The sequence below is a fragment of the Oryctolagus cuniculus genome, chromosome 19 (assembly GCF_964237555.1).
Source record: "Oryctolagus cuniculus chromosome 19, mOryCun1.1, whole genome shotgun sequence".
Classification (NCBI taxonomy): Eukaryota; Metazoa; Chordata; class Mammalia; order Lagomorpha; family Leporidae; genus Oryctolagus; species Oryctolagus cuniculus.
Window position 1 is genome coordinate 18,584,395 of NC_091450.1, and position 21,037 is coordinate 18,605,431.

General features: G+C 45.1%; 1 protein-coding gene across 2 annotated transcripts in view; it reads left to right on the top strand.

Moving 5' to 3' along the window:
* RRN3 (RRN3 homolog, RNA polymerase I transcription factor) overlaps window positions 1-21,037 on the top strand; it is a 48,941-nt gene that overhangs the window by 8,869 nt on the left and 19,035 nt on the right. The window contains exons 4-10 of one of the 2 annotated variants that reach the window (XM_002711743.5): window positions 7,814-7,903; window positions 8,010-8,139; window positions 8,532-8,591; window positions 9,438-9,501; window positions 10,194-10,263; window positions 16,129-16,227; window positions 19,611-19,703. In XM_002711743.5, coding sequence (XP_002711789.1) covers window positions 7,814-7,903; window positions 8,010-8,139; window positions 8,532-8,591; window positions 9,438-9,501; window positions 10,194-10,263; window positions 16,129-16,227; window positions 19,611-19,703 — 606 coding nt within the window. The remainder of the gene's footprint in view (window positions 1-7,813; window positions 7,904-8,009; window positions 8,140-8,531; window positions 8,592-9,437; window positions 9,502-10,193; window positions 10,264-16,128; window positions 16,228-19,610; window positions 19,704-21,037) is intronic. The other variant, XM_008257804.4, reaches the window with a different exon arrangement.

The window sequence follows — 21,037 nt, forward strand, 5'->3', positions numbered from 1 at the left end:
CGATGGGCACACACACACTAGCAGGGTACTTGGACCTCTGCACATTTGCTTCTCCACTGGGCAGTCATGGTGCAGAGGTTTCTAAGAAGATGGGACTAAGACCGAGAGATTTCAGTGGTGTTTAGATCCTGTCCTCCTCTATCTTTATTTGAATGACTGAAACAAACACGCATAGATGTCTTCCATCTGCTGATTCACTCCCCAAATGCCCACAACAGCCTGGGCTTGTCCAGGTTAAAGCCAGAAGCCAGGAACTCTTTTTTCTTTTTAAATATTTATTTATTTATTTGTAGGAGTTACAGTCCATCCACTAGTTCGCTCCCTAAATGTCTGCAATAGCCAGGGCCGGGCCAGGCCAAAGCCAGGAGCTTCATCTGGGTCTCCCACATGGATAGCAGGGGCCCAAGCATTTAGGCCATCTTCTACTTTTCTCAGGCGCATAAGCAGGGAGCTGGATCAGAAGTGGAGCATCTCAGAATGAACCAGTGCCCATATGGGATGCTGGCATGGCAGGCTGAGGCGTAACCTGCCATGCCCCAACACTGACCCTCAGGAATTCTTTAAGTCTCCCACATGGGTGGCAGGGACCTAAGTACTTGAGCTGTCACCTGCTGCTTCACAGGGTGAATACTCTCAGGAAGCCACATCAGAAGCAGCGGTGAGATTCAATTCCAGGCACTCTGATGCGGAACGTGGGGTGTCCCAGATGCTGTCTTAACCATTGTGCCACGACACCCACCCCTGTCTTTATCTTCTCCAACTACCCTCACCTCTCCCCCTCCCCCTGTTTACCCTCAGTACTGTAGCCTAAATTATCTCTTTAGAGCACATATCTATTTCATTCCTCTACTAACACATTTAATGCCTATGGAAAAATAAAAAACCAGTTTCTTAGCATGACCTGCACCATTTTTTCTAGATTTGATCTCACTAGATGCCTTTTATTTTTCTCTATTGTATTTCTTAAAAGATGTATTTATTTATTTGAAAGGCAGAGTTAGAAAAGGCAGAGGCAGAGGAGAGAGAGGGAGGGAGGGAGGGAGGGAGAAGTCTTCTATTTGCTGGATCATTCTCCAGATGGCTGCAATGGCTGGAGCTATGGCGATCCAAAGCCAGGAGCCAGCAGTTTCTTCTGGGTCTCCCATGCAGGTGCAGGGGCCCAAGCACTTGGGCCATCTTCCACTGCTTTCCCAGGCCATAGCAAAGAGCTGGATCGGTAGTGGAGCAGCTGGGACTTAAGCTGGCACCCATATGGGATGGCGGCACTGCAGGTGACAGCTTTATCCACTACACCACAGCACTGGCCCCCTATTTTATTATCTTAAGTGAAATAGAAATAGCTCTGTGTGCTGATTCAACCCCCAAATACCCTCAACAGCTGGGTTTAAGCCAGACCAAACATGGGAGCCCAAAACTCAATCCAGATCATCACCTGCTACCTTGTAAAATGTGCATGATCAGGAAACGAGTTGAAAGCAAAGCTGAAACAGGAACCCAGGTGCCCCAATGTAAGATGCAGATAGCCCAAGCAGTGTCATGACCACTGTGCCAAATGCTTGCCCTTCAGCAGCTGCGTCATCCCCTGCAGGTTCTACTTTGCATCTTGATACCTTTGCCTGTGCCTTCTTTTAGCTGGGAGAAGTTTTCTGTGTCTACTTTATTTGCTGCCTGTTTAAGCATGGCGCTGGGCGCACTGCTTCCCTTATTTACTAGGAAATGCTGTGTGATCAAGGGCAAGTCACTGCCCTTCTGTGCCTCAGTGATCTCATCTTAAGATGGGATCTGCAGTAGTCGCTATCACATGGGACGCTTGTAAGGGCTAAATGAGTTCATGTGTGTTAACGTCTTAGAACAGTGTCTGGCACACACGTGCTGCATTAGTGTTTTTTGTTATTGCTGTGATCCATAAAGCTGTTCACTTTGAGTCCCAGCTGAAAGGTCAGCAGCTTTTTTTTTTTCTTTTTTGACAGGCAGAGTGGACAGTGAGAGACAGAGAGAAAGGTCTTCCTTTACCATTGGTTCACCCTCCAATGGCCGCCGCGGCCGGCACACCGTGCTGATCGCAAGCCAGGAGCCAGGTGTTTCTCCTGTCTCCCATGCGGGCGCAGGGCCCAAGCACTTGAGCCATCCTCCACTGCACTCCCGGGCCACAGCAGAGAGCTGGACTGGAAGAGGGGCAACCGGGACAGAATCCGGTGCCCCAACCGAGACTAGAACCCGGTGTGCCGGCGTCGCAGGCGGAGGATTAGCCTATTGAGCCGTTGGGCTTGTATTGTACCACAGCGAGTAAAGTGGTAGCCTGCGATACTGGCATTGCATATGGGCACCAGTTCTTATCCTGGCTGCTCCACTTCCAATCTAGCTCCCTGCAAATGATGTGGGAATAGTGGCAGAGGATGGCCCAAGTGTTTGGGCCCCTCTGCCCATGTGGGAGACCCAGATGAAACTCCTGCCTCCTGGCTGTGACATGACCCAGCCCAGACCATTGAGGCCATCTGGGGAGGGTACTGGCAGATGGAAGATATCTCTAAATAAATAAATCTTAAAAATAAACAAACAATAATCCCTGGTTCCTTCCACCTGTTTCTTGCCCTTGTAGCAGATCTGTTGAAAGATCTGGTTTTCAGGCCGTCCTCATTTATTTGGCTCGTTGCTCCCCAGTTTGATCTGTTGTCTTCCTCGTCATAATAGCCAGCCGTCCTGAAGGAGTCTCAGTTCTCTGAAAACAGGCCTTGCTGTCTCGGAGGAGTGTGACCTCTAGAAAATGCTCACGCCAGCCCTTTGAAGACAGCAGAAGCATTGCTTGCTCTATAAAGCTTCCTTACTCTTGCCTTCTTTCTCGGATACAAAGAACAATCTCTTTGTTTTCTTATGTATTTTGTAACCACATGAGTTTGTGTGTGCTTGCTGCTTCAGAGGATTGTTACAAGTAGCTTGCTTCCTTTTTTTTTTTTTTTTTTTTTTTTTTTTTTTTTTTTGACAGGCAGAGTTAGAGAGTGAGAGAGAGAGACAGAGAGAAAGGTCTTCCTTTTCCGTTGGTTCACCCCCCAAATGGCTGCTATGGCCGGCACACTCGCCTATCCGAAGCCAGGAGCCAAGTGCTTCCTCCTGGTCTCCCATGTGGGTGCAGGGCCCAAGAACCTGGGCTATCCTCCACTGCACTCCCTGGCTATAGCAGAGAGCTGGACTGGAAAAGGGGCAACCGGGACAGAATCTGGCACCCCGACCGGGACTAGAACCCAGGGTGCCAGCGCCACAGGTGGAGGATTAGCCTAGTGAGCCACAGTGCTGGCCAACAAGTAGCTTGCTTCTAATAGTGCAGTATTAAATCTTCAAAGTCTGTGACTGGTTTACTTTTTAAAGTGGAGCAGTATAAATGGTAGCCTCGTGATTTTGCTGTTTGAAAGTAAAAGGCTCACTTAGCTAATCCTCCGCCTGCCGTGCTGGCACCCCAGGTTCTAGTCTGGGTTGGAGCACCAGGTTCTAGTCCCGATTGCTCCTCTTCCAGTCTAGCTCTCTGCTGTGGCCCAGGAAGGCAGTGGAGGATGGCCCAAGTGCTTGGGCCCTGCACACCCGCATGGGAAATCAGGAGGAAGCACCTGGCTCCTGGCTTCTGATTGGCGCAGCGCACTGGCCGTAGTGGCCATTTTGGGGGTGAACCAACGGAAGGAAGACCTTTCTCTCTCTGTCTCTCTCACTGTCTAACTCTGCCTGTCCAAAAAAAAGTGAAAGGGGATACAATAGATTTTACTCCTCTTTTTAAAGATTTATTTATTTATTTGAAAGGCAGAGTTAGAGATGGAGAGACAGAGAGAAAGAGATCTTCCATCCGCTGGTTCACTCCCCAGATGGCTACAACCGCCAGAGCTGAGGCGATTGAAGCCAGGAGCCAGGAGCTTCTTCCAGGTTTCCCAGCTGGGTGCAGGAGTCCAAGCACTTGGGCCATCCTCTACTGCTTTCCCAGGCTACAGCAGAGAGCTGGATTGGAAGTGGAGCAGCTGAGACTCAAACTGGCATCCCCATATAGGATACCAGTGTTGCTGGTGGCAGCTTTACCCACTATGCTATAAAACCTACCCCCTTGCATGGATTTTGGGATTAGAAAGAGATATGTATGTATAGTGTAAGACACCCTACCTGCACTGAATGATGCTTCTTATTAATATTCTGTCATTGTAGGTTTGATACTGATTGTTTGTCTTTCTCCTACTGGTTTTTTTCTTTTTGGAAAAAAAGAATTTATTGGGCCCAGTGTTGTGGCATAGCAGGTTAAGCCACTGCCTTCAAAGCCAAAATTCAATATCTGAATGCTGGACTTTTTGTTTTTTTTGTTTTTTGTATGTGTTTTTTGAAAGATATATTTATTTGTTTGAAACATAGGGTTACAGAGAGAGGGAGAGGCAGATATCGTTTTGTTTTAAAGATTTATTTGTTTATGGCTGGTGCCACAGCTCACTAGGCTAATCCTCCACCTGCGGCGCTGGCACCCCGAGTTATAGTCCCAGTCGGTCGGGGCGCCGGATTCTGTCCCGGTTGCTCCTTTTCCAGTCCAGCTCTCTGCTGTGACCCGGGAGTGCAGTGGAGGATGGCTCAAGTGCTTGGGCCCTGCACCTGCGTGGGAGACCAAGAGAAGCACCTGGCTCCTGGCTTCGGATCAGTGCAGTGCGCCAGCCGCAGCTGCCATTGGAGGGTGAACCAATGGCAAAAGGAAGACCTTTCTCTCTCTCTCTGTCTACTCTGCCTGTCAAAAAAAAAAATTTTTTTTTTTTTTTTTATTTGAAAGGCAGAGTTACAGAAAGGCGGCGGGGCGGGGGGGGGTCTTCCATCCACTGGTTCACTCCCAAAATGGCTGCCACAGCCGGAACTGCGTTGATCCGAAGCCAAGAGCGAGGAGCTTCCTCTGGGTCTCCCACTTGGGTACAGGGGCCCAAGGACTTGGGCCATCTTCTACTGCTTTCCCAGGCCATAGCAGAGAACTGGATTAGAAGTGGAGCAGCCAGGACTCGAACTGGTACCCATATGGAATGGCCTCACTGCAGGCTGGGGCTTTAACCCACTGTGCCACAGTGGCAGCCCCAAGACAGAGATATCTTACATCTGCTGATTTACTCCCCAAATGGTTGCACCAGCTATAGTTGGTCTGGACTGAAGCCAAGAGCCAGGAGCTTTTTCCAGATCTGCCACGTGGGTGTAGGGGCCCAAGTACTAGGGCCATCTTCTGCAGCTTTCCCATTAGCAAGAAGCTGGATCAGAAGTGGAACAGCTGGAACTCAAGCCGGTGCCCATAGGTGATCCTGGCATTGCAGGCAGCTTTACACTCTCTGCCACAACGCCAGCCCCTGAGTGCCAGCTCACTTCTCATCCAGCTTACTGCTAATGCTCTTGAGAAGGCAGTGGAAGATGACCCAAGTACTTGAGTTCTGCACCAGTCTGGGAAAACTGGTTGGAGTTCCTGGCTCCTAGCTTCTGCCTGTCCCAGTCCTGGCTGTTGTGGCCATTTAGGGAGTGAACCAGCAGATGGAAGATCTCTTGTCACTCAGCCTTTCAAGTAAAGAAGTAAATACATCTTTTTACAAATAAAAACTTATTTTAAAGGCAGAAAGGAGAGTTCTCATCTGCTGTTTCATTGCCCAAATGCCTGCAACAGCCAGGGTTGGGCCAGGGCAAAACCAGGAGCTGGAAACTCCACCTGGATCTCCCAGGTGGGAAGTGGGAATTCAACCACTTGAGCTGTCACCTGCTGCCTCTTAGGGTGTATATCAGCAGGAAGCTGGAACTGAAAGAAAATCTGGACTTGAACCAGGAATTCAGATATGGGAGGTGGATGTCTCAGTAACCGCTGTGCCAAATGCCAGCCTTTTTTATGTTTTTTTTTTTTCTTAAATTTTTATTTGAAAAACAAAGAGATAGACATAGACAGATGGACATCGATTTTCTGTCTGCTGGGTCATTCATTCCCTGAATGCCCACAGCAGCCAGGGCTGGCCAGGCCAAATTTAGGAGCCTAGAATTCACTCTGTGTCTCTTGCGTAGGTGGCAAGGACCCAAGTGCTTAAGCCATCATCTGGTTCTTCCCATGGTGTGCATTAGCAGGAAGCTGCATCAGTAGCAAAGGAGCTGGGACTTGAACTAGGCACTGCAGAATGAGATGCAGACATGCCAAGCTGCTGTGCCAAAAGAACCCAACCCCCCCCCACTACCACACACACACACACACTCACTCTCTCTCTTTCTCTCTCTCTCTTTCACATACAAACACATACACTGCCCACACTGGGTCTTAATGAACATTAACCATTTTCTTTCACAAATTGGGAGTTTTTCTCCATAGTTTTTTTTCTTGTGTATGTTGTATATATACATGAATATAAATAATAACCTTTATATAGCTTTTATTTTGTGTAACTGGTTCATTTTTATGTATAGCTTTCTCTCTCTCTCTCTCTTTTTTTTTTTTTGTTAAAGATTTATTTTATTTATTTGAAAGAATTAGAGAGGGAGAGACAGAAAAAGAGATCTTCCACCTGCGGATTCACTCCCCAAAAGGCTGCAATAGCTGGGGCTGGGCCAGGCTGAAACCAGGAGCCAGAAGCTTCTTTCTGGTCCAAGCACTTGGGACATCTCTGCCACCTTTCTAGGCACATTAGCAGGGTACTGGATCGGAAGTGGAGCAGCCAGGACTCGCACCAGCGCCCGTATGGGATGCTGGTGTTGCAGACTTCTTAACCTGCTGCACCACAGCACTGTCCCCCAGTATAGCTTTCTTTTTAATAGTTTTTTTTGTGTGTGTGTCACTAAAATCACGAGCAATGATTTTATTGCCTGAAAATTTATTTCATGGAGTACTGGAACTGTCATTTAAAGAAAACACACGTTAATGCATTTTTAAAAAAGCCACAGATTGGGTTTAGAAAAACTTAAGTTTATTGATGACCCTAGTTGGTCAGCCTAGACTGAATGTTATCAGTGTGCTTTCTGGTCAGCTTGAATATAGAGAAAATAGAGGTGGTTGTTGGTCCTTATGGTCTTCTCATTTGACTCTGCTATAATTGTGCAGCTTTAAAAAATATCAGGTATCTGGAGCCAGTGCTGTGGCATAGCAGGTAAAGCTGCCGCCTGCAGTGCCGGCATCCCATAGGGGTACTGGTTTGAGTCCTGGCTGCTTCATTTCCTATCCAGCTCTCTGCTGTGGCCTGGGAAAGCACTAGAAGATGGCCCACATGCTTGGGCCCCTGAACCCGTGTGGGGGACCCAGAAGAAGCCTGCTCTTGGCTTCAGATTGGCCCAGCTCCTCTACTTCCAACCCAGCTTCCTGCTAATGCCCATCCCGGGAGGTGAGCAGTGATGGTTTCAGTACTTGGGTCCTTGCCAGCTGACGGAGACTTGGATTGAGTTCAGGGCTGCACATTTCAGCCTGGTCTGACCCTAGCTGTTGAGGGTGTTTGGAAAGTAAACCAGTGGATGAAAGATCTCTGCCTGTGTGCCTTTTTTTTTTTTTTTAAGTTCATTCCAGGTGTTTTTTGTTTTTTTTTTTTGTTTCTTTTGTGTGTGTGTGCGTGTGTGTTTTTTTTTTCACTTTTTAAAAGCAAACAAAATGATCAGTTTGAAGTATTGCATTAAATTCATTTTCCTGTGTCGCAGAGTTAACCATGGGAGAGCTTATTGTGACATCTTTGATACACAACTTTGGTTTAATTCCAAGTGTGTAACTTCCCCCCAGTTTGCATATTACTGATAAATGACTGGTGTAAGGTAGTTGCATTTTCTGTTATCTTAGTGATTTATAAAAGTACTTTTCTTTGTTCAAATTAAGGATGACCAGATCATTAACTGGCTGTTAGAATTCCGCTCTTCTATTATGTATTTGACCAAAGACTTTGAGCAGCTCATCAACATTCTGTTGGTAAGTTTGCTATTTATTTCACTGTCTAGTATGTAATTCAATACTTTGAAAATAGTATATATTGTACCAATTAACTATTTCCATTATCTCCCTCCCCCAACTCCAGAAATTGCCATGGTTAAATAGAAGTCAAACAGTGGTAGAAGAGTATTTGGCTTTTCTTGGTAATCTTGTGTCCGCACAGACTGTCTTCCTTAGGCCATGTCTCAGCATGATTGCTTCTCATTTTGTACCTCGTAAGTGATTTTTCTTTGTTTGCTTTGATTTTTCTTTCCTAAAAAATTCCTCATCATTAATATACTACCTTCCCCTTACCCATTGGAGAGCCTGCCACCATGAAAGATTTCAGTACTTGTTTTGGTACTAGTCCTGGCAAATGTTAGTCCGCTATGGAGGTATTTGGATTCATTTTTTGCTGTGATTTTTATGCATTGTGATTTGCTTCAGTGAGCTTATTAGGAAGTCTTATTTAGGAATTTGTAGTTGCTTTAATTCTTGTTTTTCTTTTTTTTCAAGCTGTAAATTTAATCATCACACTTTTGAATTCTGAGAATATTAATTTTCTTTTGTAGAGCTGTTCATTATCTAGGTCAGTGACAGAGTATACATTTTCTTTTTTTCTCAAAAGCGCGAGTGATCATCAAGGAAGGTGACATAGATGTTTCAGATTCTGATGATGAAGATGATAGTAAGTATAATAATGGATAAAGCCAAGAATGCATACTGTGTCATAGAGAATGAATGTATGCTGAATGGTAAATATACTGGCCTTAGGGCCAGCACTGTGGCACAGCAGGTTAAGCCTCGGCCTGCAGTGCTAACATCCCATATAGGCGCCAGTTTGAATCTCAGCTGCTCTACTTCCGATCAAGCTCAGTACTAACGTATATGGGAAAGCAATGGATGATGGCCCAAGTCCCTGGGCCCCGACCCACATGGGAGACCCAGAAGAAGCTCCTGGCTTCAGCATCTTTTCTAAAAGTAGACTGAAGCAGTGATAACCTTTAATGGAATCAGTGTTTTATTTTGGTATTAATATGTAATCATTTGCCTTAATTGTGTTAATTATGTAATTAGACCATTTATTTAATCTTTGCTGGTGGATGTGACATAAAACTTGAAATTATTTTTCTGATGAATTATTCAGTCAGTAAGCACATGTTTTTAGCTTCAAGTATGTAATTTTTCAGTTTTCAGTGTTTTTTTTTTTTTTTAAAGAATTTATTTATTTATGTGAAAGGCAGGGTGACAGAGAAAGAAAGATGTTCCACTTATTAGTTCACTGCACAAAGGCCCACGGCCAGGCATCCGGAACTCTATCCAGGTCTCCCATGTGGGTGGCAGGGACCCAAGTACTGTCATCCACCCAGGGACATTGGTAGGGAGCTGGATGGGAAGTAGAAGAAGCTGGTTCCTGAACCAGCACTTTGATAGGGGGCACAGGCATCCCAAGCAGCGGCTTAACCTGCTGCACCACAACGCCCGTCTGTTGGTGTTGTTTTGACGCTCATATGCTCAACTTTTCTCCTTATAGATCTTCCTGGAAATTTTGACACATGTCACAGAGCCTTGCAAATAATAGCACGATATGTCCCTTCGTGAGTACTTTTGTTACTTTGGATCCTAATGTTTAAATCCTTAAGAAAATTATAGTCCATTGGCAGAAAATTATAAAATGTTAATAGCATCAAAATTCAGATCTTAGGAAACAATCACCATGTACAGAAAATGGCATTTCAGCTTTCTGTTCATTATCTTAATTGCTTTTTGCAAGCGATACATGTATAGTGGATGGAATTTTGCTTTTATCTTGAAGAGACAGGATATCTAAAAGTTTTCAACCCCTGTGTGTGATGCCATATGAATAAAAATTTTAGTACAAGAAAAGCTTTTCCAATTTCTGCATTTCTTTTGAAGGGGTAGACTTCTAGTTCCTTTTATTTAATGCTTTTAACTTAATCCAAGTTGATAGCTTTTTTCACATTTAAAATAATGTGTATGTGTAGTGGGAAATTTGTAGATTTTAAACTGAAACTCTGTTAAGCTTTTGTAAGGAAAAAACTCTCCTTTACTGTCAAAGTTAATAGAAAATTGTTTTCCCTTAAGTAGTTTTAGATTTAATTGCAGCTATATTTTCATTTTATTTCAGTTGCTTGAGGTTAGGGCTACTAATTGCCCCGTATCAATCCGTATTTGCTCATAGAATGGAAATGTTATCTTCCTGCAACACCCAGTTAAGGTGGATTGGTTGATTTTTTTTTTCTTGTCTCCCCCCCCCCCCCCCCCCCAGGGCACCATGGTTTCTTATGCCAATACTGGTCGAAAAGTTTCCTTTTGTTCGAAAATCAGAAAGAACATTGGTAAGAAATTTTTTCATGAGGAAAATAATAGAAAAGTCTTTTTGTGATTTATTTTGGATGGTAGTTTTCTTTAAAGTTGTTTTGTCTTGTGGATTCATTTTGTTTTACTTTTGTTTGTTTTTTTAATTTACGTGACAGAATGAGAAAAAGAGTGAGAAGTCCATCTACTGGTTCACTCTTTCAAATGCCCAGGGAGCTGGGAACTCAGTCCAGGTCTGCTATGTGAGGGGCAGAGATCCAACTACTTGAATCAGAACCCACTGCCTACTGGAGTGTACATTAGCAGGAAGCCGGATTCAGGAGCCTGGCCTCAAACGCAGGCACTCCAGTGTGGGATGCGGGCATTCCAGCTGATGTAACCCTCTGCCGAATGTCCACCCCGTCTTTAAACTTAGGACTAAGAAATTGAATCCTATGCCTTTCTTAGCAGGTGACTAATGGGGATTCCCAATGCCCTTTTCTCTTATTACTGTGTTCAAGTCATGGTCAGAGTCCATTTCAGAAATATCTACGGGGGTTTAGTGTTTACACAGATAAGAATTACTGGGAGATAACAGTTCATATATTATTGATTATAAACGTTCCTTATTTGAAAGTGGAAGCAGAGCCTCCTATCATTGAAGGCTGAGTTTTCATGAAGTATTTAGGTTATTTGTATAGTTTTCACTAATTGATAGTGGCTGCTTTGTAGCACATATTATTTTTTCCTAAATAAGTTTATTACACATACTAGATAAGGAGTAACTTTTGCTGATGTTTGTAATGTTCTGCTTCAAATGGAATGTTGAGTCACTGTGTCTCGTGTGTGTGTGTGTGTGTGTGTACAAAATCCTCAATGAGTACTTGCAAACTTAATGTAATAACAGAAAAACAATTACACACCATGACCAACCGAGATTTAGCCTGGCAATTTGAGGTTGATGTGATATCTGAAAATCAATTAATAGACTGCACCGTATTAGTAGAAGAAAGGACAAAAAACACATGATCAGCTCAGTAAATGAAACAAAAATGTGTAACTTTAAAACCTGATCAGGACAAAAGCAGAAGGGAGGGGTGGGTGCTTAGCTTCGTGGTTAAGGCACTGTGCCCCACGTTGGAGTGCCGAGGTTCAATACCTGGCTCTGGCTCCTGGGTCTAGCTTTTTGCTGATGCGGATCCTGGAACATACAGTGATTGCCCAAGCAGCTAGATTCCTGCTACCCTTGTGAGAGACCTGGAGAGAGTTCATAGCTTCTGGCTTTGGCCCTAGAGCAGGTCTGGCCATTGTAGGCATCTGATGAGTGAACCAGCAGATGGGAGCCCTTTTTCTCTTCAGCCTCTCAGATAAATATATATGAAAAAAAATTTTTTTTTAAATAAAGCAGAAGAGAACTTTTTCCACCTGATAAGAGGAATCTTTAAAAACCCCATAGCTAACACCAAAAGCTTTTCCCTAAAATGTGAGCCAAGATGAGCATGTGCACCCCTACCACTTACCTAGCCAGGGCAGTTAGGTGAGAAAAAAGAAGTAAAGGCATCTAGATGGAGTGGAAGAAGTAACTTTTTTTTGAGATGATTGATTGATTTATTTGAAAGAGATCTTCCATCCGCTGGTTCACTCCTCATATGGCCATAACAACCTGGGCTGGGCCAGTCTGGAGCCAGGAGCTTCATCAGGGTGTCTCATGTGGGTAGCAGGGCCCAAACACTTGTGCCATCTTCCCGCTTTTCCTAGCTCATTAGCAGGGAGCTGTATCAGAAGTGGAGCAGCTGGGACTTGAACCAGTGCCCATGTGTGATTCCGAAGTTGCAGGCAGCAGCTCTACCCACTGTGCTACAATGCTTCCCCCAAAAAGTAAAACTGTTTTGCAGATGATGTGATTTTATGTGTCAATCCTGAACAATCCTAGGAAATATTAGAGCTGATAAATGAACACATTGTAGTTAAGGGATTTGAGGTCAGTATGCAAAATTCTGCTGTTCAAGGTAATTTAACTGGGTTGAAAGAAATATTTTCAAGAAATGGTGCTGTGACAGTGGAAGAATACATGCAAAACAATGAAGTGTATGTGAGCAGTTGTTTAGCCTTAGCAATTTGGATGCCTGTCTGCCACATTGATGTGCCTGAGTTCAATTCTGGCTCTGGTGCCTGGCTCCAGCTTCTTGCTCAGGCAGACCCAGGGAGGCAGTGGTGATGGTTCAGGTGATTAGGTTCCTGGCACTCACCTGGGAAGACCTGGATTGAGCTCACATCCATCCTGGCCCAGCCTTACTCATTGTGGACATCTGGACTGTGTACCAGCTAGTATGTCTTCTCTCTTCCATCTCCCAAGCCACTTCTCATATAAAAGAAAAAGTATATGGATATCCACATACAAAAATGACTCAAATGGATAAAAGAACTAATTGTAAGAGATAAAAATCTTAGAAGAAAACTCAGATATAAATTTCCATGCTATTAGATCCAAGGGTGGGAAACCTTTTCTTTGACCAGCGCCATCTGGAGATTTATAACATTGTTCATGAGCCATATAAAAATTACCAGTTTAATACTTGGTATAGTGGGTGAGGCCTCCACCTGTGGTGCCTGCATCCCATGTGGTTGCCAGTTCAAGTCATAGCTGCTACACTTCCGATCAAGCTTCCTGCTAGTGTGCCTGGGAAGGCAACAGAAGATGGCCCAAGTCCTTGGGTCCCTGCAGTCAGGTGGGAGACCTGGAAGAAGCTCCTGGCTCCTGGGTTCAGATTGGCCCAGCTCTGGCCATTGTAGCCATTTTGGGAGTGAACCAGTGGATGGAAGACCCCTTTCTCTCTGCCTCTGCCTTTCTCTAACTCTGCCTCTCAAAATAAATGAAAATAAATCTTTAAAAAAATATTAACTTAAAAATTAACCAGCTGTAGATTTACTGAATTTTTTAGTTCTACCTGTGGTTGCCTTGGCAAGGTCAGACCAGATGAGCTGGAAAGCCTTATATGGCCTACAGGTCAGACCCCACCCCTCCCCAAGGCAGTCATTTCTGGATTGAGAGCTGGAGCACATGCCATCAAAGAAAAAATATGTAATTTGGACTTCAAAATTAAAAATTGTTGTGCCTTTTAAAAAATCAATAGACATCCCAAATAATGAGAGAAAATATTTGCAAATCATAAATCTGATGGATTTGTATACATAAAGAATTGTTATAATTTTAATATTAAAGGGGAAAATAACCAGCCACTGCAAGATGTGTACCCCAGAGAAATGAAGATATGTGTGTGTGCTTTGGTGCACAGCAGCATTGCTCATAATAGCCCCAGAGGAGACACTGCTTGTGTCCATCAGCGGATGGATAGAGAAAGAAAACATGGTGTAGCTGTGCAATGAAATACTATTTGGCAATGGAAAGGAATGTTGTGCCTGTTTCAGCATGAGCGAATCTTAGAAATGAGCTAAAAGGCCATGTTATATGACTTAACATACAAAGTGTCTAGAATAAGCAAATTTATAGGAAAGAAAGAGTAGTGCATGTCTAGGACTGCGCTTTTTAGGAATATACTAATGGATATGAAGTTTCTCTTAGGGCTGATAAAAATGTTTTATAATTGGTGATGGTGATGATTAGGCAGCTCAAATGTACTAAAAACTGTTGTACATTGTAAGTCTGCACATTGTATGCTCTATGAATTATGTCTTAATGAAGTTTTATATATATATTTAAAGATTTGTTATATTTATTTGAAAGGCAGAGTTAGAGATCCATCCATTCCTTCACTCCCTAGATGGTCTTTTTAAAGATTTTGTTTATTTATTTGAGAGGTAGAGTTACAGACAGTGAGAGAGAGAGACAGAGAGTAAGGTTTTCCGTCGATTGGTTCACTCCCCAAATGGCCGCAATGGCTGGAGCTGCACTGATCCAAAGCCAGGAGCCAGGAGCCTCTTCTGGGTCTCCCACATGGGTGCAGGGGCCCAAGGACTTGGGCCATCCTCTACTGCTTTCCCAGGCCATAGCAGAGAGGTGGATTGGAAGAGGAGCAGCGGGGACTAGAACTGGCACCCATATAGGATGCCGGCGCCTCAGGCAGAGGATTAACCTGTGCCACAGTGCTACCCCTCCCCCCCAAGTGGTCTTATTGGCTAGGGCTGGGCCAGGCCAAAGCCAGGAACCTGGAATGCCACCCAGGTGTCTCACATGGGTATCAGGGGCCAAAGTGCTTGGGCTATCTTCTGCTTTCCCAGGTGCATTAGCTGGGAGCTAGACTGGTAATGGAAATGGAGCAGCAGTAGGGAACTCAAATCGGTCCTCAAAAGGGATGCAAACATTACAAGTAGTACCCTGCTGCACCACGATGATGGCCCCAAAAGTTTTTTATTTATTTATTTATTTATTTTTTTGACAGAGTTAATAGAGTCAGAGAGAAAAGTCTTCCTTCCGTTGGTTCACTCCCCAAATGGCCGATATGGCTGGCGTTGCACCTATCTGAAGCCAGAAGCCAGGTGCTTCTTCCTGGTCTCCCATGTGGGTGCAGGGCCCAGGTACTTGGGCCATCCTCCACTGCCCTTCTGGGCCACAGCAGAGAGCTGGACTGGAAGAGGAGCAGCCAGGACTAGAACTGGTGCCCATATGGGATGCCGGCGCCGCAGGTGGAGGATTAACCAAGTGAGCTAGGGCGCCGGCTCCCAAAAGTTTTTTTTTTTTTTTTTTTTTGACAAGCCGAGTTAGACAGTGAGAGAGAAAGGTCTTCTCTTTTCCGTTGATTCACCCCTCAAATGGCCACTACGGTTGACGCGCTGTGGCTGGCACACTGCACCTATCTGAAGCCAGGAGCCAGGTGCTTCCTCCTGGTCTCCCAGGCGGGTGCAGGGCCCAAGCACTTGGGCCATCCTCCACTGCCTTCCCGGGCCACAGCAGAGAGCTGGACTGGCAGAGGAGCAACTGGGACTAGAACCCTGGGTGCTGGCACCGCAGGCGGAGGTTTAGCCTAGGGAGCCATGGCACTGGCTAAAAAGTTATTTTAAAAACTCTTTGTGGCCAGCGCTGTAGTGGAGCGGGTAAAGCCACTACCTGCAGTGTCGGCATCCTATATGGGTGCCAGTTTGAAACCCGGCTGTTCCACCTCCAGTCTCGCTCTCTGCTATGGCCTGGGAAAGCAGTAGAAGATGGCCCAAGTCCTTGCGCCCCTGCACCCACATGGGAGACCTGGAAGAAGCTCCTGGCTCCTGGCTTCGGATCGGTGCTGCTCTGGCTGTTGCAGCCAATTGAGGAGTGAAGCAGCAGATGGAAGACTTTCTCTCTCCCTCCCTCCCTCTCTCTGTGTAACTCTTTCAAATAAATAAAAAATCTTAAAAAAAAAAAAAAAAACCTCTTTGGAAGTATGTAAATTACAAATTCAATTTGCCGGAGATAATTGGGGTCATTATATGAACATAATAAATACATATATAAGACAATACAGTTTGGGGGCAAGTATTTGGGCTAGCAGTTAACACACACACATTCCATGTCAGAGTACCCGGGTTCAGGTCTGGCTCTGGCTCCCAGTTCCGACTGCTTTTAATGTAGATGCTGGGAGACAGCATTTGTGGCTCCAGTAGGACACGTGGATTGAGTTCCCACTTCCTACCTCCTAGCTTTGGCTTGACCCAGGCCTGGTCACGGGAGGCATTTCAGAAGTAAACCAGCAGATGGGAGCTTCCCTCTGCCTCCCTGCTTCCATTTCCTTCACTCTCTGTCTCCCAAATGATGATAATAATAGTACAATTTTTTTTAAGGAAACAGTTTCTGTATTGCGGTGTCACCTATTTTATTTGTGTATTTAAATTAAAGAAGTATAATTGATATTTTGGTTATAGAATTATAAACATTCTCTGTTGAAATGTCTATCTCTTTATGCTTTGTGCTTTAGGAATGTTACGTTCATAACTTACTGAGGATAAGTGTGTATTTTCCAACTTTGAGGCATGAAATTCTGGAACTTGTTATTGAAAAACTACTCAAGTTGGATGTGAGTATTGAATATTTTTCTCCTTGAGTTGAATTCGTTGAATATTTGGTATTTGTTATAATCAGAGCATGTGAAACAGCAGTAACAACAGTGGAGCAGTATCCCCAGTTCTACCATCCTTTGCTTCATTTCTTCACCTCCATCTGTGTGCTGGGAATTACAAGCGGCTCTCACAGTGCCGGGGTCGATGCAGTGCATACACAGCCACACAGCTGTCAAGTATGGTTTTGGAAAATGCATGTGTTATTATGAGCTCAAGAACCTGATATAGTCAGGAAGGAAGTCATTCCTGAGGAGTGACATTGAGATGAGATTCTGAAAGCTTTCTGTTTTGTTTAAAGAGGCCTCAGAGGAGCTGGCGCTGTGGCACAGCAGGTTAAAGCCCCAGCCTGCAGCGCCAGTATCCTGTATGGGCACCGATTTGAGTCCCAGCTGCTCCACTTCTGATCCAGCTCTCTGCTATGGCCTGGGAAAGCAGTAGAAGGTGGCCCATATCCTTAGGAGACCCAAAAGAAGTGCCTGGCTTCGAATCAGGTCAGCTGTGGACATTGTGGTCATTTGGGGAGTGAACCAGTAGATGGAAGACCTCTCTCTCTGGTTCTGCCTCTCTGTAACTGTCTCTCAAATAAATAAAAATAAATCTTAGAAAAAAAAAAAAAAAAAGCCTGCAGGGCCAGCCACTGTGTCACAGCAAGGGAAGCTGCTACTCGCAATGCCAGCATCTCATATCTGAGTCCTTTGTGCACCTGGGAAGGTAGTGAAAGATGGCCCCAGTACCTAGGTCCCTGCCGTGCACATTGGAGACCCGGATGGAGTTTTAGATTTCTGGCCCAGCCCTGACCATCAGGCCCATTTGAAGAGTGAACTGACTGTTTGAGGAGTGAACCAACAGATTTCTTTCTCTTATCTTCTGTGTCTCTCTGTCCTTCTCTCTTTTTCTATTGCTCTGCTTTTCAAATATGTGAATTTCTTTAAAAGATTTATTTATTTGAAACTGAGAATTAGAGAGAGATGGGGAGGGGAGCTCTTCCATCCACTGGTTTATTCTCCAAATGGCTGAAATGGGGTTGGGGGTTGGGGGGAGTGGGCCAGGCTAAAGCCAGGGACTTCTTCCATGTCTCCCAAGTGGTTGCAGTGGCCCAAGCACTTGGGCCGTCTTCTGCTGTCTTTGCAGGCATATTAGCAGGGAGCTGGATTGGAAGTTGAGCAGCCAGGACTCCAACTGGCACACATATGGGATGCTGGCACTGCAGGCAGCGGCTTAACCTGCTACACCACAGCACTTGCTCCAGATAAATAAATCTATAAAAGTGTCCTGCAGTAAGATGCAGGAGACATGAAAAGAAGCAGTAGATTCTAGCAACATTGTTCAGGAAAAGTGAGTTGGGTTCTTTGTTATTTATTTGAAAGGCAAAGAGACAATGACAGACATATCCTCCCAAAATGTCTACAACAGCTAGGACTGGGCCAGGCTGGACCCAGAAGCCCTGAAGTCAATGTAGGTCTCCCACATGGGTGTCAGGGACTTAAGTACTTAACCTATATCCTGCTGCCTCCCTGGATATGTATGCATTAGCAAGAAGCTGGAACTGGAAGTGGAGCCAGGACTTGAACCCAGACATTGCACTATGAGGATCTTAATTACTATGCCAAGTACTTGCACTAGTCTTTGAGACTGGTTAGAATTAGGGAAGCAGATGATAAGAAAAATGAATTGAGTAGAAAGGGATTGAAATAAAATCTTGGTGTTGCCAATAACATTAATTAGAAATGTCAAGAGGAGGAGTTGGGAGCTCTGAGTTCCATTTTGGACAGGTTGAGTTGTGGGTCGGGAACAAACAGAACACCTTCCAGGCAGTTGAGTTGCAGTTGGAATGATGCAGTTTAGAATGAGTGTGTATGGGTGTTCGAGGCAGACCTTTGAGAAGGAAGGGTTTGATCAGCTCCAGCAGGTGTTGACATTTTGAAGGAAGATGAGAAAAACATAAGTCTTTTTTTGTTTGTTTGTTTGTTTGTTTGTTTGACAGACAGAGTGGACAGTGAGAGAGAGACAGAGAGAAAGGTCTTCCTTTGCCGTTGGTTCACCCTCCAATGGCCGCTGTGGCCAGCGCGCTGCGGCTGGCGCACCGCACTGATCCGATGGCAGGAGCCAGGTACTTATCCTGGTCTCCCATGGGGTGCAGGGCCCAAGCACTTGGGCCATCCTCCACTGCACTCCCTGGCCACAGCAGAGAGCTGGCCTGGAAGAGGGACAACCGGGACAGAATCTGGCGCCCCAACTGGGACTAGAACCCGGTGTGCCGGTGCCGCAAGGCAGAGGATTAGCCTAGTGAGCTGCGGTGCCGGCCAAGTCTTTGGTTTTGGATCTGATGGTTGGAAGGTGGTCTTTGCCATAGAAGCAGATGGCTGGAGGGCCATGTTTGGAGGAGTCCGAGAGCCCAGTGGGGATGGCTGTTTGAAATTTTGGGCTTTGTGGCATGAAGAGGGCATGGAGCAACAGTGAGAGAAGATTTAGGACTGAGGAGAATGAACAGGTTTGTGGACAAAGGAGATAAAATTGTTGGTAAAGACAAACGTTGATACTTAGGGCGGAGCTGGGGAACCTTGTTTTCTGTCAAAGGCCATTTGGGGATTTATAACACCATTCATGGGCCATGCAAAATTATCCTCTTAAAAGTTAGCCTGCTATATAGATTTATTGAATTTTGGAGTCCCTCCTGCGGTTGCCTTGGCAGGGCCAGACCAAATTATTTTGCAGGTCTTTGACAGCCTGCAGCCATGATGTTCCCTACCCCTGCTTTAGGGGAAAAGGAAAGTGAGAGTCAGGTCTTGGAGAGTTAGAAATTGGGCTCTCTGGCTCAGGGTTCAAGTGGAGTCATACTTCTCTGGCCAGCTGCATACATAATCTTTGTAAAGTCCTTGTCTAAAACATTGTAGGGAATATTTCAGAGTATGTTTACCAAGAAGGCCATGCATAGACAGCAACAAAGGCATGATTCAGAATGTTCAAGAAGATACTTGAAGTGTGATGCTCAGATTTGGCTCACAGTTTATTTTTCTGCTCAGTTAATTGATGATGCAGTTCTATAGCATCTGTGTGTGTGTTGAGCTTATTAAAAGATGGAATAAATGTTGAACTTGTGTGGGAGGCCGAGTTAGAGTGTGTCGTGTCACAGTTGGTGGTGATTTTGAGTATGCGGTAAAGGGGGTTTGGTTGATACTTAAGTTCCTTCATGACCCACATCACCCTGATTGTGTCCTGGTGCTGTGAAAGGTGCCCATGTAGACACCTCTGGAGTATGTCTGTCACACGCTTTCCAGCCCCATGTAGCACGGTCAGGGTTTCGATGCTTTATTCTTTTGTCTTCTCTATTGCGATGCAGGTGAATGCACCCCGTCAGGACATCGAAGACGCTGAGGAAACAGCTGCTCAGACTTGTGGAGGGACGGATTCCACGGAAGGGTTGTTTAATATGGTCAGCATTTCTGTTTTTTTAAAAGATCTTATTTATCTGAGTGGTAGAGTTAGAGACAAAGAAAGGGAGAGACAGACAAAAAGGTCTTCCATCCACTGGCTCACTCCCTAAATGGCCACAGTGACTGGAGCTGGGCCAATCTGTAGCCAGGAGCTTCTTCCAGGTCTCCCATGTGGGTACAGAGGCCCAAGCACTTGGGTCATCTTCCACTGCTTTCCCAGAGCATAGCAGAGAGCTGGATCAGAAGAGGAGCAACTGGGACTCAAGCTGGCGCCCATATGGGATGCCAGCACCACAGGCAGAGGCTTAGCCCGCCACGGCACAGCACCAAGCCCGTCAGCATTTCTATTAAATGAAAACCGGCATTTATAGTTCATTGTTGCAAGGGGTCTGAAGAGACAGTTGGTGATGTCTCATCTTTTTCAAGGCTTTAAGTTAAAACACATAAAATAATTCAACAGACTTGTAAATGATTCCTGAAAGTAGTACTTAACTGCAGTATTATTTACTGCCTCGTATATATACTTGCTCTGTTTGCGAGGCTTTGAATTTGAGTTTAGTGACATGATTCACTTTCATTCTTAGTGTTTGTGTGTTGTAAAGCACATGTGTTTTGTGAGGCAGTGATGAATAGAAAAATACTTCAGTGTTTTGTATGTTTTATCAGTTGTATGCTTGAAAACAATGCTTCTTTCTGGTTTGTTTTTGTTTTAAGATTTATTTATTTATTTGAAAGGCAGAGTTACAGAGAGAGAGAGATCTTCCATCTGCTGGTTCACTCCCCAGATGGCTGCAGCGGCCGGAGCTGGGCTGCTCCAAAGCCAGGAGCCAGAAGCTTCTTCCGGGTCTCCCACACAGGTGCAGGGGCCCAAGCACTTGAATCATCTTCCACTGCTTTCCCAGTGGTTGCTGGGGCCCAAGTGTTTGGGCCATCTTCCTCTGTCTACCCAGGCACATTAGTAGGGAGCTGGATTGGAAGTTGAGCAGCCAGGACTCGAACCTGCACCCATATAGGATATTGGCACTGCAGGCAGTGGCTTTAACCATTATGCCATAGTGCCAGCCCCTACATTGATTTTTATTGTTTAAAGGTTTTTTTTTTTTTTTTTTTTTTTTTTTTTTTTTAAATTTATTTAAGAGACAGAAGGAAGGAGCTCTTCCATCTGTTGGTTCACTCTCCAAATGCCTGTATTATCTGGGACTGGGCCCAAGCAAAGCTGGGAGCCAGGAGCTCAGTCTGTGTCTCCCGCATGGATGACAGAAACTCAAGTACTTGGGCCATCATCTGCTGCCTCCCAGGCATATTAGCAAAAAGCTGGATTGGAAATGGAGGT